The sequence below is a fragment of the Camelus ferus genome, chromosome 1 (genome assembly GCF_009834535.1).
Source record: "Camelus ferus isolate YT-003-E chromosome 1, BCGSAC_Cfer_1.0, whole genome shotgun sequence".
Lineage (NCBI taxonomy): Eukaryota > Metazoa > Chordata > Mammalia > Artiodactyla > Camelidae > Camelus > Camelus ferus.
In genome coordinates, this window is record NC_045696.1 from 68,911,237 (window position 1) to 68,926,591 (window position 15,355).

Genomic DNA, 15,355 nt, shown 5'->3' on the forward strand with positions numbered 1-15,355 from the left:
AGCCCTGATATAAACAATCATGATTTCTGAGCTACTCAATCCAAGGGTGTCTTCCCAGTCCTTGCTCTGCCCAGGACTCCATCTGCCCCCAAATATGCCCAAACTGCATCCCCCTTTGCCTTCCATCATACTGTACACTCCTGCTGCTTCTCTTTCAGCCTTTCTCACTGGCCTTTCCTTTTTTTTTTTTTTTTTTTTTTTTACAATTTTATTATTATTATTTTCTTTCTTTTTAGGGTTTTTTTTGGGGGTAGGAGGTAATTTGGTTTATTTACTTAATTTTTCTTTTAATGGAGGTACTGGGGATTGAACCCAGGATCTCATGCATGCTAAGCATGCACTCTACCACTGAGCTATACCCTCCTCCATCACTGGCCTTCCTGATTTTTATTTCCTTGTCTCTGTTCTTTCCCTGTTCTTCAAATGTAATCTTTTTTCTAGGTTTTCTCATCAGTCCTATTTCCTGGACTACAACTATCACCTTGATACAAATGACTCCTAAATCTGACCCTTTCCTGGAAGCAAATACGGAGCTGCAGCAGGATCTACCCAGGGAAGTCCACAAACACGCCAGACTCAGCACATCCAGGATGGAACTGATCCTTCTCCAGAAGCAAGCTCCCCTGTGATACAACAGAGCCACTCCCGGGCCAGAGACTCCAGCTCCTGCCTCTCCCTCAAGGTCATTTCTAGTTAGAACGTTCTGTCTCTTCTACCTCAGGATGCCTCTCAAATCAGACCCTGTCTTTCCATCACCAGCACCCCTGCTCAGCAGGCCTGGCACTTGTCACTTGGGCAATAGTCCCTAATAACCAGAGACTATATAGCAGTGCCCAGAGAGAAGGGGACTCAGAGAAATGAGAAATCTCTCAAAAATACACATGATCCCATCACTTGTCCACTCAAAAACCTTCTAGGGCTATCTGTGGCTAAAAAAAATGAAATCCAAAGTCCTTACTGTGACCATCAGCAATCTACGAGCTGATCCCTGACTGCCTTTCTGACCTGTTCCTCCACCCTCTTCACCCTGCAGGGCCCCACCTCCAAGGCAAACAAAATTAATTGCTTTTTGGGGTTTTCTTCCCCCCCCCCTTTTTTTAAACTGAAGTATGGTCAGTTTACAATGTTGTGTCAATTTCAAAATAGGATTATTTATGATGCCCAAACATACTTTGCACGTTTTTCCATGCAGCCTTTACTTCCTGCTTTTGCCTCAACTCAGAACATTCTCCTCCCTTCCTCTAGGTGAGCAAGTAAGCAAGAATATCAAGGGATTATTTTAGCCTAACAAAGGATTCATTTATTACTATAAAGACACAATCATTGTGAGGTACAAAAGCAGAGGTTAGGCTAAGTGTGGGGGCCTTGGAGTCAAGTCCAAGGTTTCAAGCCCCAGTCTGCTATGAATCAGTTGTGTAACCTCTTTGAACGTCAACACTCAGCTTATCAGTAAACGGGAAAAATAATCGTACCTACCTCGTAGGATTACTGGGAGGATTAAAAGAACAAGGCTTCTTAGGCCCGTAGCAGGTGCACAGAAAGTGTTACTCCTATTAGTTATTATATTTTTCAAATGTGCTATTGTTTGAAATGAAAATTCAAACAAATCTAAGATACTTTACATGCATACATATCAAAAACAGTTGCCTGCCATTGGCTGGTTTGTGGGACTGCTGGAAACAGTGCATTATTACAATCCCTCTGGTAAACAATTTTGTAATAGACCAAAAGAAACAAGAAGCCATGAAACATATCTTACTTTTGTATCCTAGTCCCACTCCTGAGAATATTTTCCCCTTTGAAGGGCAGTGGTAGTCACTTAAATTATCTGCACAAAAGCCTCATTAGCTCTTTGTAAGAGCAAACAATGTGAAACCATCTGGTATGTTCAACAGTTGGGAATAGGCTGGACAGATTCCAGGTGCAGTGGGAATGCCGGGGGCCTGGCAAGCTCGGAGGCCATTAACAGAGGGCCTTTCCTTTCCCCTTCCCCTTTGTAGTCTAAGTTGCTGTTTGTTACTGTTGATGAATCCATGAATTGAATAAAAGAAGACATGAACGAACTCCTTTAAATACATGTTGGACTAAATGCCCAAAGGAAACACTATAAAATGCAGAACATTTGAAGTCTACCATGCAATTTGTGTTAGATCTCAGGATCAAAGTCCTTCCATGGAAACACATATTTGAAACTATAACTGCAGTCTACAGGAAAAGGTTATTTTAATTAATGTTTCGTTAAATCGCTGCGAAGTTTTACGGAGTGCATAAAAATAATGATTATAGTCCCAATTCATGGAAGTGTTAGGCTCTGCCTGAAACTTCAACACAACTCCAGTCTGGCAGACAACGATGATGTGTTGAGGACCAGCTAACATTTCAGGACCTGGAATGTTCTAACCATTACCACTAAGGAGCAAAAATGGGCAAGAAAGAAAGAAATTTAGTTCCTCTTATGGATGAACAAAAAGTAATTACATTTAGTTTCTAGAAAAAGAAGAAAAAAAAGAAACCGCAAAAGCAAAAGCTGGGGTGGGGTTGGTTACCTCGGCAGCTTCTGTTCCAAAGTGCTGCCTATCTGGGGAGGTACTAAATGTGATCTCACCACTGCTCTCTGCTCTAGAGAATCCAGTTTGGGTCTGCTTTTCTTGTGAGAGCCTGTGCTGGGTTTCCAGCCATTTTTCCTGGCAGTCACATAAAGGAAATAAACAAGGAGACATATGCCCTCACCTGCTCGACTACTTTCCAGAGCCTGACAGAAGAGCAAGGCTTCCTGTGTTTTGCTTTCTTTAGCCTGATTCATTTCACAATAACGGAAAGCACATTCTCCCAAAATAAGGGAACTAAGGAGCCTTAAGCAAATCCATAGCTCTGTGCTGTACACATGTTTACAAATCTGGATAATTCTCTATCTTCACTAACTGCAAAAGATTTCAAGACAAGCAAATTGATATATTCTGAGCAGTGATTTTTTTTTTTTAACCTTTTGGGGGGGGCGTCACAGACACCTTTGAAAATCAACTAAAAGCCGTGCACTCTCTCTTTGGGAAAATGCAGACTGACTTACACATATACACCCATGCTATAGACACCTAATCAGAGTATATTTTTGCAGGTGATTTTAGGGACTCATGAACCTCTTGAGTTGGTTCACAGCCCCCAATTAATTCTTTTTAAGGAGAAAAACTGAAAATTGCCCAGGTAGTTGAGACCAAAAGAGACAGCCACTAATTCATCAGTAAAATTACTGAATTTCACCTAGAACCTGAAGATAGAAATCTATGCTTTAAATATTTTTAAATGTCAGTGGTATTTTGTTTAGTGGTCACAGTGGAACTCTCTTTTCAAACAAACTCTTCTGTAGAACACCAATATTTAAGACAGATTAAAAAAATATGAAGCCATTCTAATTGATAAAGGTGCCAGAAGACTGGGTCCCCATCCTCTCAAGGCATCTCTGACTCATGAAGGACAGTTGGAAAACACTGCTCTGGGGCTGCTCTGCTAGCCTCTAGAGCCACACTGGGACCCCTGGTCCCCAGTCCTGTCCATGTGCCCAGATGAACACTGGCTGTTCAGATAACAGTCTTAACACCCTAGAACCCACCTATTTCTCGACCCAGTTGGGAGGACTTCAGAGATCCCGCTGAAGAGACGACTGCACACCTGCCCCACGGCCCAGCCTTGGTCCTAATGTTCTCCCTGGGCAGGTAACCCTCCCATTCGGAGGTGTTGAAGGGAAAATCTGTGGCCTCTACCATGGAAACGTTCACGTGGTCCCGGAGGTGGCAAAGCAGGGCCTCTGCACTGAGCTTAACGCCAGGCCCAGGCCCCTTGTAGGACACTTTGTACTTGTTCATGCTCAGATAATTCTTCCAGATCTTTTGCAGCCTGGGGATAAGGTTTTTGGAAGAGCTGTCCTTGTTCCACACCTGGAAGGTGGCCTCTGGCTTGGCCTTGGCTGGGCCCCTGGGACTCTGGGGATTCTGCGTGCCTCCTGAAGATACAGACCGGGAACCAGACCCCACGGTCAGTTTCTCCAGACTCCTCAACACTTGGAATTCCTTGGTGGGCATTTTAAGGGACTCATAGTAACTCCCTTTCTTCTTTTCCTTCCACACACAGATGATCGCAAACAGGAGAAAGACAAGCACACAGCAGCTGAATTTCTTCTTCAAGTTGGTGTGAATCATAATTAAAGACGTGTTCAAGGAAGCCACTCTGTTCTGAGCAGGACAACAAGCCTGAAAAAAGAGAGACAAGGCAAAAAAAGATGTAAAGAAAATCTAAATGTAACGGTGGACTGAGCAATGGATTTAGAATGACAAGAATTGAATTCCAGCCAAGGTATATCTCCCACCAGGTCTGCGAACTTTATCAACTCTCAAAAAAAAAAAGATAAAAATCCACCCTCTGTTTGGGCTTTAACAGTAGAAAGCAGTCCTCAGACAAACTCCCATCTTCCTCTCTGTGCAGTGATCACTTTACACGCCCTTCCACCAGTCCGCCTCACACCCTGAGTCTTAGCTTCGTGCTGTCTTGGTCCAGCTCCCTGACTGCCCTCTGGACTTCTTGAGGTCAAGAACCACATCTCACACTATTTGTTCCATGAAAGCATATATGCTTGAAAAGCCAAAAGGAAAAGGAAGGGCAGGCTGACCTGTCTACATCACAAGTACCCAACCTCCCTGAAAAAGGCCCAGTACCTTTTTAAAATTGCAAGGGACCTCTCGCCATAGACAGTGTCATAGGTCTGTGTCTCATCTCTCTAAGGGCGGTAGTGCTGGACTCCGGCGTGAGAAGAAAACCAAGGGTTAGCTTCACAATCTAACATGTGTCAGGAGACTGTCTCGCCTCACTGAGAAAGGTGGGGAATCTTGGTAAGATAGCAGACCTGGGACCAATTAAGGAAATGAAAACAAAAATGCATGAAGCACACTAGGCATTTAATCATTAACTTCACCATAAGTCAGGTCACTGTGATGCGTAACTTCAGTGAGCACCAAGTTTATAATAATCTGATAAGAAGGGCATCCCCTGAGCTGTGCAGAAGGGCCCTGAAATTCACCCGCCATGAAGGTGTTATAATCTCCATCTTTATAGATCAGCCACCTGAGGCTCTGGGAGGTTAAAAGAAGTGCCTAGAATCGCACAGGTGAGTAAATAGTAGCTTTGAGGCTCAAATCCAAGTGCACTTGATTCCATAATCCATGTCCCTTTCACTACTTCATCTACAGAACTGCTGAAAAGGTTCTGGAAAATGGATTTCACTAAGCAAATAGAGCCTGAATAGTCCCCTTTATTTCTGGGTAAAGACCTACTCTGTTTTCCCAGAATTTATTGTGAAACTGAGTGGAAAATGGAAGCACTTTGAACTTAAACAATGTCTGTACCTTCTGAAAACATTAAATTCTCCCCTGAGTGACTGTGTTTATTTATCGTGATGAGTCTAAGCAATCACCCGCAGGGGTTTGCTAACTGATTAGGAACCTAGAGTCCACTTCCATGAAGCCCGCTCCTAAGGGTATCGGGGTGAGGTGGCAGGAGTACTAAGCTGGGTGGTCACACAACCTGGGTTCTTGTCCCCATTCCTGGTGACCTTAGGCAAGTCACTTAGCCCCTCTGCACCTCAGTTTCTGTAGAGTAGTCATCTTTGCCCTGTCTCATTCACCGAGTGTTGGGAGGACCAAATGTAAATGGTGTTAACAGGCTTTGAACTAGATAATGTAAAGGCACAGGAGATGTTCTGATCAGAGGCTAGAGAGCAGCCCCTTAGGCCAGAGGGCCACGAGGAGGCAACAAGGGACAGCGAACAATGACAGAGTGGAACACGGGCCGTGGCTCAACCTGAACTTCAGGTCCTTCATCTGAGACTTTTTTTTTTAATTGAAGTACGGTTGACTTATTAGTTTCAGGTATAAAACATAGTGATTTGATATTTTTATAGATTATGCATCATAGAGTCATTACAATGCTATTGATAATAATCCCTGTGTAGTACATTACATCCCCGTGACTTATATAACTGGTAATTTGTACCTCAAATCCTCTTCACCTATGTTACCCATCTCCCCAACACCCTCCCCTCTCACACCACTAATTTGTTCTCCATGTCTGTGAAACTGTTCCTGTTTTATTATATTTGTTTGTTTTGCTTTTTTAGATTCCACATATACCTGAAAACAGTTTTTGCCTTATTTCACTTAGCATAATACCCTTTAGGTCCATCCATATCACAAATGGCAAGATTTCATTCTTTTTATGGCTCAGTAATATTCCATCATGTTTGGGTGTGTGTGTTTGTGTATGTACGTATATGTGTGTGTATATATGTAAAATACATATTGGTTATCCATTCATCTGTTGGGCACTCAGGATGCTTTCATATCTTGGCTGCTGTTAATTATAAATAATGCTACAATGAACATTGGTGTGCATAAATCTTTTGAATTGTTTTTGTTTTCTTAGAATAAATATCCAGAAATTGAAGCACTAAATCATATGGTGGCTCATCTTTAACTTTTTAAGGAAACTCCATACTGCCTTCCATAGTGGCTGCACCAATTTATATTCCCACTAACAGTGCACGAGAGTTCCCTTTTCTCCACATCCTTGGCAATACTTGTTGTTTCTTGCCTTTTTGGGGGGCAGCTATTCTGACAGGTATGAGGTATGGTTTGGATTTGTGTTTCCCTGATGATCAGTGATGCTGAGCATCTTTTTATGTGCCTGTTGTCTTATAGTTTTCAGAGTACTGGTCTTTCACCTCCTTGGTTAAATTTATTCCTAGGTTTTTGGGGTTTTTTTTATGTGGTTTATAAATGGTTTTCTTTTCTTGATTTCTTTTTCTGATAGTTCATTATTAGTATGGAAGTACAATTTCTGTATATTAATTTTGTATCCTGCAACTTTACTGAATTTATTTATTAGTTCTAATAGTTTTTTGGTGGAGTCTTTAGGGTTTTCTAATACAAAATCATGTCATCTGCAAATAGTGGTAGTTTTAATTCTTCCCATACAATTTGGATTCCTTTTCTTTTTCTTGTCTGATTGCTGTGGCTAGGACGTCCAATACTATGCTGAATAAAATGAGCATCTTTGTCGTGTTCCTTATCTTAGAGGAAATACTTTCAGCTTTTCACCACTGAGTAAGATGTTAGGTGTGGGTTTGTCATAAATGGCCTTTATTTAAAAAGCTCCAATAAACAATCTTCATTTTTTAAAATTCTTTTTTCTTTTCACTGTTCTGATTGGGTGATTTCCACTATTCTGTCTTTTAGGTCACTGATGCATTCTTCTGTATCACCTAATCTGCTGTTGATGCCCTCTAGTGTATTTTTTCATTTCAGTTAGTGTTTTCATCATCTCTGATTGGTTCTTTTTTATATTTTCTAATTCTTTGTTGAAGTTCTCACTGTGTTCCTCTATTCTTCTGACTTTAGTGAGAATATTTATGACCCTTGCTTTGAACTCTCTATGAGATAAATTACTTATCTAAGTTTTATTGGGTTTTTTTTTTTCCCTGAGGTTTTATCTTATTCTTTCATTTGGAACATATTACTCTGTCCCCAGGGTGCACCAGTGATTGCCACCTTGTGGGGGGTTCTGAAGCTAAACTAGAGCCACAGCCTGGCATGTGCCAGGACTTCTCCAGGGTGCACCAGGGGCTGCTGCCTTGGCATGGGGGACAGTTGGAGGAGCCAGGTGGAGGCTAGGGGGTGTGCTGGTGTGGTCTTGGCAGGCTGGCTAGATTGCCAGGTGCTTTTCAATCCACTACCTCTGCACTGGGCCTGGGAGCAAGTAATTTTGTGTGCAAGCCCTTTAAGAGCACAGTCTCAGTTTCCTATAGCCCTCCAGCTCTCCCAGCTGTAAGGCTACTGGTTTTCAAAACCAGTTAAGGGGGATCATCTTCTTGATGCTGGTCCGTAGGGCTAGGGCCCCCAATGTGGGGCTTGAACCCTTTGCTCTTACGGAGGATCTCCAAGTTTGTGATGTCCCCTTTTGTTGTGGGGCACCTGCCAGGGGGTGGAGGGTCCTGAAGTGATCATGTCTCGGCCCCTCCTATTCGCCTTGCTGTGTTTTTTCTTTATATCCTTAATTGTAGGAGAGCTATTCTGTAGTCTTCAGGTCATTCTCAGAGAAAGCTGTTCTATATGTAGTTTCAGTTTTGGTGTGCTCATGAGAGGAGGTTAAGCTCAGTGTCTCCCTACTCCACCATCTTGATCCTGCCTCACTGAGACTCTTTAATTAAGTGACATCCAGACCATTCTTGGAATCCACTGGAAGTGCCAACCAGTGCTTCCCACTAACCCAGACCTCAGGAACAAGTGGCTCTGGGGAGGACGGATTCCTGCCTTGGGCTGCTAAAGTTTTGGAAGGGATGAAATGTACACAGAGGGAGAATTCAAACATGAGATTATGAAATGGGGGAGGGGCTTGTTGCATCATCAGAAAACTAAACAATTCAATTTCCCCTGACACCCAACACAGTGAATCACAGGACTCTATGACAGCTGAAGAAAAACTAGAAAAGAAGGGAAAGTAGCATTTAAGAAGCACCTACTATATACAGTAGGCACTTTACCTCCTTTATCTCATTTAATTTTTGCTATGCCACTATGGAATAGACATTAACAACCCCACTTGAGAAAATGAAGAAACAGAGGCTTAGCAAGGTTACAGGGCTATTGACAAGCAAGCCAGTAGCTCATCAGTGCCAGAACCAGGATTCCAACCCAGATCTCTCTGACTAAAAGGACTGGAATCTGTGATAAAGCACAGTGAAAAACCCATGTTGACCAACCAGGATTCAGAAATCAGGGTCCCTAGACGGGATTTCAAAACTGTAGAATCGATAAACAAGATTATACTGTACAGCACAGGGAAATATACACAAGAGCTTATGGTAGCTCACAGAGAAAAAAATGTGACAATGAATATGTGTATGTTCATGTATAACTGAAAAATTGTGCTCTACACTGGAATTTGACACAACATTGAAAATGATTATAAATCAATAAAAAATGTTAAAAAAAAAAAAAAAAGAAGTAAAGAAATCAGCGTCCCTAGAGAGAAAACTTAATCAGACAATCACACAAAAAACACCCTCACTATGAGTGCTTACCAGACTTAACTCATGTATACTATTTTACCATTCAGGTGACCCTTTCACAGTCACTAGGTTTATGAGACCCAGTATAACCCTGTGAAATGAGCATAGCTAATTTTATCAGTTCCATTTACAGCTGAAGATACTAAGGTTTTGTAAATGGAAATAATTTTCCAAGTTGCACAAGTGATTTGGAAATGGTAGAGGTAGGACTTAACTTTCATGTGTAGGAGTGAGATGAGACAGGAGGTAGGGAGGTGGAACCCAGTTCATGGTCTCATTCAGCAGAGGCTCAGAAGGGCTTCTGTTCAGCTTCTTGTCAGCACCTACTCTCCAAGGTTGAGTTTCCCAGGAAAGAAGAGTTCCCCCAAACATTGAGTCCTACAACTTTAAGACAGCCTCTGCCTTCAGAGCCCATGTAATCTGGGCTCCCAACTCTCTTGAACCCACTGTTCCAAGTCCACCAGCTGGCTGGAGCTTCTCGTCACAGGCACTTAGAGCTCCAACGTCCTTTCTCATTTGTCAAGCCACTCGAGAGAGACACGGATGGAAGATGGTTCATCTAAGCAGCCCAAACTGAAGGAAAGGAGTGGTCAATTTTTCTCTTTACATTCTTTGGGAAAACATACCAAGCTTTGAATTTCCCAGTCGCAGACTGACTTAACATCTCTAGGACTCTGCCTTGATGCGATCTCTTGCCTGGCAACCAGGTAGCCTTATCTTTCTGCTTCTGGCCTCCTGCAGAGCCAGCCTGCCCGTCAGCACTGTCCTTGCCCCGAGCTGCTCCCACCTACTTTTGAGTAATGCCTGCTTGTCGTGCAGACCCCCTGCTAGAGGGAAACCCCTCCTGGCCCATTTCTGAAACTTCAGTGCCCAGTGCAGTGCCTGGGACACAGTGGCTATCCAATAAAGGACTGTTGCATTGGTGGGACTCGACGAATCCTTACAACGTCCACCAGGCTTCCAGAAGAATATGACAACAACTCACATTATCACCAACAGAGAACAAGCCAACACTGAACCAACAGAAAGCAACTCCCAGCCAAAGTCAGGCTCCCACCCTGGGCTACATATCACGACGTGCCCAGTATGAAACGCAGGGCTTGGCTTATTGTAGGTGCTTATTTACAAACAGTGGACTGAATTACAGAATAACTTCAGATCTTATATTTATAGTTTCTAGAAATAAGCAAACCACCTATTGCCACCCCTCATTGAATCAGGACCAAAAAATAAAATAAAATACATGAAGAAAACAGCAAATCTACAGCCAGCCACTGACACCCTGTGGCTCCTTGTGGCCACCCCACCACACCGTTTGTACCCGGGAAAGTGCCCCTGTGCCGCCTCCGTGTCCCGCAGCGCCAGGTGTTCCTCACCTGCTTCTGGTTAGCCCCCCGGGGCTGCTGGGGCCCCAGGTCCTCAGGAACTAGCACTGTTCTCTGCGGGAGGGATGTTTGTTTTATTGGCCCTGGAGGCCAAGGATTATTTTCCTCCAGACATCAAAAAGCATCGACAAAGGGGAAAAAAAAAAAAAGAGCTTTTTCTCAGCAGGGTTAAAGATTAACAAGGTAGATAGGCACTTCTGCTGGATACCAGTGGGGCCCTGGTATGGCTCAATCCAGGAAGCCCCAAGGGTTCAGAAAAAGAGAGACAAGACCCTATTACAGGTGCAGTGCTCTGGGTCCACGAACAGCACAAGCCCAGAAACAGTCCAATACAAGATAAGGACACAGATAAATCTGGGAAGAAAGGATAGTTCAGGCACTGGTTTGGGCACACAGAAGTAGCAGATTGGGGGAGAGAGGACTCGATTCATCCCTAAAGAAACGCTAGACAGACTTTTAAAAAAATATTTATTATAAAAAAATATTTAATGATATGTGAAAGTTCTATCAGTATAATGTTAACTGAAGTTCAGGGCAAAAATACATTTTAAAAAATTTACATGTGAGAAAGAAAAGACTAAAAAAACCAAATAACATACCCTGGATGGTAGAATAATGAGTAATGGGAGTTCTCATTTCTTATAATTTTTTTGTATATTCCAAAATTTCTAAAATGTACATGCATTACTATTAGAGCTGGAAAAAAATTATAAAAATATAACTTTTAAATATAGTTCTATTTTTAGCTTTTATCAGCTTTCTTTTTTCTAATGGAATGCAGAAAAATAACAAAGAAAAAGTTTAATAGAGTCAGTGGCAAGAAAAGTCCAACTTCCATACAATAAAAAATACTGTACTAAAAAGGAAAAGAAGACAAGGTGTGAAACGCCTCATGCAGTACAAGCCGCCCAAAATAAACAAGCAATCAACACCAACAGATACATTACAAAACAGAAAACACAATTAATGAGCGTATGAAGTCATGATTACTCTTAAGAGCAAACCAAGAGGCAACTGGAACATTAAGATACTAGTTTATCGAATTTACATTACCCAGCAGTTTTCAAAATAGTAATACTCATTGCCAGATTGTAATGAAAAAAGTGTATTTCAAGGGAGATGTAGAAATTACTTAAACTTTTTAAGAAAATAATCAGGCCACAGAATTAAGAGCTCATGACTATTAACCACGTTATTGTACTTTCAAGAAATAAAACTGAGTAAATAATTCAAAGGGAGAAACGATCACATATTTCAGTTTCCTCACGTGTAAAGTAACTCCATACCTTACACAGTTGTGGTGAGAACTGAAAGAGAATTAATGGGATGAAGAAGGAGTTTTATAAAGCAATACACACGGGCAAAAAGAAAAAACATTTTCAATTTAAAAATTACTTATAATGGTGTAAAATCTAAGGTTAACAGTTAAGCTTCCAGCAATAGGGAAATAGTTAAACTATAGTACGTCCACCAGATAGATTGTGTGTGAATTTAAGTAGCAACAAGAAAGAAAATGCTTAAAATATTGGAACCAAAAAAGTGAAACACAAAATGTCACCTGGGCGTACATCATTATGACTAAAAGTTATGCCTGTCCAAGTAGCTAAAAAAAAATGTACATGGTTGAGACCTGAAAACAGCTGGTAAGCAAACTGAGAGGAGGTTAAATTCTCATCTTTCAGTTTGACTTCCTTTATCATTCTGGGTATATTAATTGAGTAATTAAGGCAAAACTGTTGTGTTGAAAACACATTTCAGCCTCGCATATCAGCTTGATACTCAATATTGGGCTGGTCTCGAAGCCTGTCCTCGGAGATGCAGCACTAACAGAACTAAGAGGAAGCCACCGTGGTCTTACATTGGCTCCGTCCCATGCACGACGAGGAAATCTTCTCTTGAAAGTGTGAGGTTCAGGCTGGGGGAATCTAAGCTTTTCATGACAGGCGGGCAGGCCCTGGGCATGATGGACAGGGCAAAAGTGAGAGGTGCTGTTCTGTTCTTTGTCAGAAAATTCAGGGCTCTCCCTATCAATTTAGAGAAGCCCTGGCTTCCCAGCAGCCTCCTGGTAGAGTCAAAAAATGTCTCTGATCGCTAGCCCTCTTTCCATGTTTTGTAAGTTTCCTCTGTGGCATGAGAGTTTGTAATTATGCAAACATTCATAGTCTTATCTGATTACCATTTGTGTGTTCCTACTAAAAATGTGAACTCTGTAAGTGCTGCCTTTCTTCACCCCTACCTTCAGTGCCTAAATGAATGCCTGGCACATGGTAGCTACTCAGTAACTATTTGTTGAACGAATGCATGAATGAGTGAATGAATGGGAGAAGTACTGCCAGCCCTTAAGAGGCCTTACCTCAGGCACCACTGATGGAAAGCGTTCTTCCTGGCACCCTCACAGAGAGCACTGGGCAGCCACTGCACTGTGGATGACCACCCCCCACCACCTGCACACGCTGCTTCGCTGCCGTCCCCTCAGTGCTGTGAGCTGCTGGCACATGAGACTTTTGTTTGGGTTCAGTGCACAGACATCAGACGAGTACAGCGAACCCAGATCTTCCTCCCTCACATCAACAGCATCAGCTCGGAACATCTCGTCCTCTAAGCTTAAAAACCACTCCCCACTCTTGATTTCCCAAAATCAACTGATTGAGACAAAAGCAGTGCAACTGTTGATCTCTATCTACCGGAGGCGATGAGGGCCTTCCAAAAATAGTCAATGATGCTCATGAGACAGTAACAGCAGGGGACCTTCGACCAGGTGCGCAAGCGGTAACAGAACCCTCAAGTCTCTGGGGGAGAAATTTTAGCACTCACGACCATTATGGCTACCAAGTATTGAATACTAGCAGTGTGCTGAGCACTGAGGGTAGTTTAGTGGTTAAGACTGAGAATTCTGAAATAAGACTGAGCTGGGCAAGAGTCCAAACTCTGCCCCTCACCAGTTCCATGACCTTGGGCAAGCTATTCAAACCCCAGGGACTCAGCTTCTTTATCTGTAAAATGGGAATAATAGTAATGGAGCCTATCTCATGGGATTATTTAAATAATCAAGTTAGATAATACATCCAAAGGGACTGCAATATGGCCAGTGACAAACACCATCCACTTCACTTCATTTACTTCTCACCATCCTCTGTATGGATACCATTACTATCTGCATTTTACAAATGCGGAGACCGAGACAAGGAAGATGAGTAATTTGCCCAGAGTAACTCAGCTGTGGCATTCCAAATGCCCCATGCTCTCTCATACATCTGCAGCCTGCACATAAAGTTCCTTCTGTATGAAATGTCCTCTCCCGCCCTGCTCACACACGGCCAGGACCACTCAGCCTCTGATACCAGCTCAAGTGCCCCGGACTCTGAAGAGATCATCATGACTCTGCCAGGCCTGTGCTCTCCTCAGACTCCATGATGTTTACTTGTTTGCAGGTCTGTCCCAGCCTTTAAGATTTATCTCTCGTCCCTTGCATCTAGCCAGGCTTGGTGCCATAACCGGGAAGTGCCCAATCACATTTGAATGAATGAATGAAGTTAGCTCCAACACCACCCCTCCCCACTCCCAACATCCTTCACTTGTTACAGTCACCCCCACCACCCACCCAGCCATCACCTTCCATTACTGGAGTCCGCCAGACGGCACTGTCACTCCAGAAGTTCATTCTGTCTGTTGGATACACTGAGCAACGAGAAATTCATCACCTCCCCAGGTCACATGTGGCTGTGTGAGCAGCATGCCTCTTAAGAAGAAAGGTCTTAAAATGAAAATTAATCAACATCCCTGTGAAAATAAACCCAGTGATTTAAGCTCTGCTCTCTGGAGCCGCAGACTCAGAATGAAAACCAAGAACGCTTGCTGAGCCTGTGCTCAGTGCTGGTGGGAACTTCACGTGCACCCCCTCACTTCATCCCGGCAGCAGCCCTGTGCGGGCCATACCACCTCCTGCCTGCCTTGTTGCATCTTCTCCTCCACCCAGGACGCTCTTCATTCCTTGAATGCTCGAGCTCCTGGCTCACTATCATTCTCTCCAACACTATTGCTGTCGTAACTCTTGGTGATATTTCCATCCACTTACAGACTTATTCTAGTCCCCTGGTCTCTCAGTTCTTTGATCTCCTCTACTCCGATGATTGTGACCTCGGTAACAAGGTCCTGTCTTTGATCTTGTCATTTCCTCACCATGACTCCCACCTCTGCAGCTTAGTCCAACAACGTTCTACCACCATCTCACTGTCTCTCGCTTCCTTCATACCCCCTTCCCTTCCTGTCCAGCTTAAATTCCGTGGTCAATCACTCAATTGACCTCTCTTATCACACAGGATTGGAGAAACCCCCATTCTGGTTAAATCCAACTCTGTCCTCCTCCACACCTGCCAGCATGCAGCTGAACATGGCTAGAGAGTATCACACAATGATGCTCACTGACTTCACTTCAAGTTCATGATCACGAACTGCAAGTAGCTCCTTAATGCTTCAAGCAATCATAGGCTATTTTTCCAGACAGTTCCTCTATTACTCTCCTAGAGGACCATATGGCTTCCTCCCCTTGAAAACTCCTTCTTATCCTTACCCTCCCCTGATGAACTTGCTACTTATTCACAGAGAAAAAAGGAAGCTACCAGAATAGGATTTCCACATGCATGCCTTTGTGCCACAGCTATCCACCATACCTACATTTATGCCCAAATGATCTTGTTACTGCAAGTAAATTGGCTGCACCCAACACTTGCAATATCCAACATTAATCCACTAGATCCTGCACACTCTTATCTACTTAAGGACATTCTTTTAAAATCCTTTTTACTTCAATAGGTATTCGTCTCTCAAAGATCATGCTCATCAGCATATAGTCATGCTA

The 15,355-nt window shown here is 42.9% G+C and overlaps 1 protein-coding gene across 2 annotated transcripts in view; it reads right to left on the bottom strand.

The window, feature by feature from the left end:
• Window positions 1–15,355, bottom strand: part of ST6GAL1 (ST6 beta-galactoside alpha-2,6-sialyltransferase 1) — a 78,019-nt gene that overhangs the window by 28,023 nt on the left and 34,641 nt on the right. The window contains exons 1-2 of one of the 2 annotated variants that reach the window (XM_032482534.1): window positions 10,489–10,638; window positions 3,608–4,244 (exon numbers count right to left, since the gene is read on the bottom strand). In XM_032482534.1, coding sequence (XP_032338425.1) covers window positions 3,608–4,193 — 586 coding nt within the window. In that variant the 5' untranslated portion in view covers window positions 4,194–4,244; window positions 10,489–10,638. Of the gene's footprint in view, window positions 1–3,607; window positions 4,245–10,488; window positions 10,639–15,355 lie in introns of those variants that run through there. The other variant, XM_032482525.1, reaches the window with a different exon arrangement.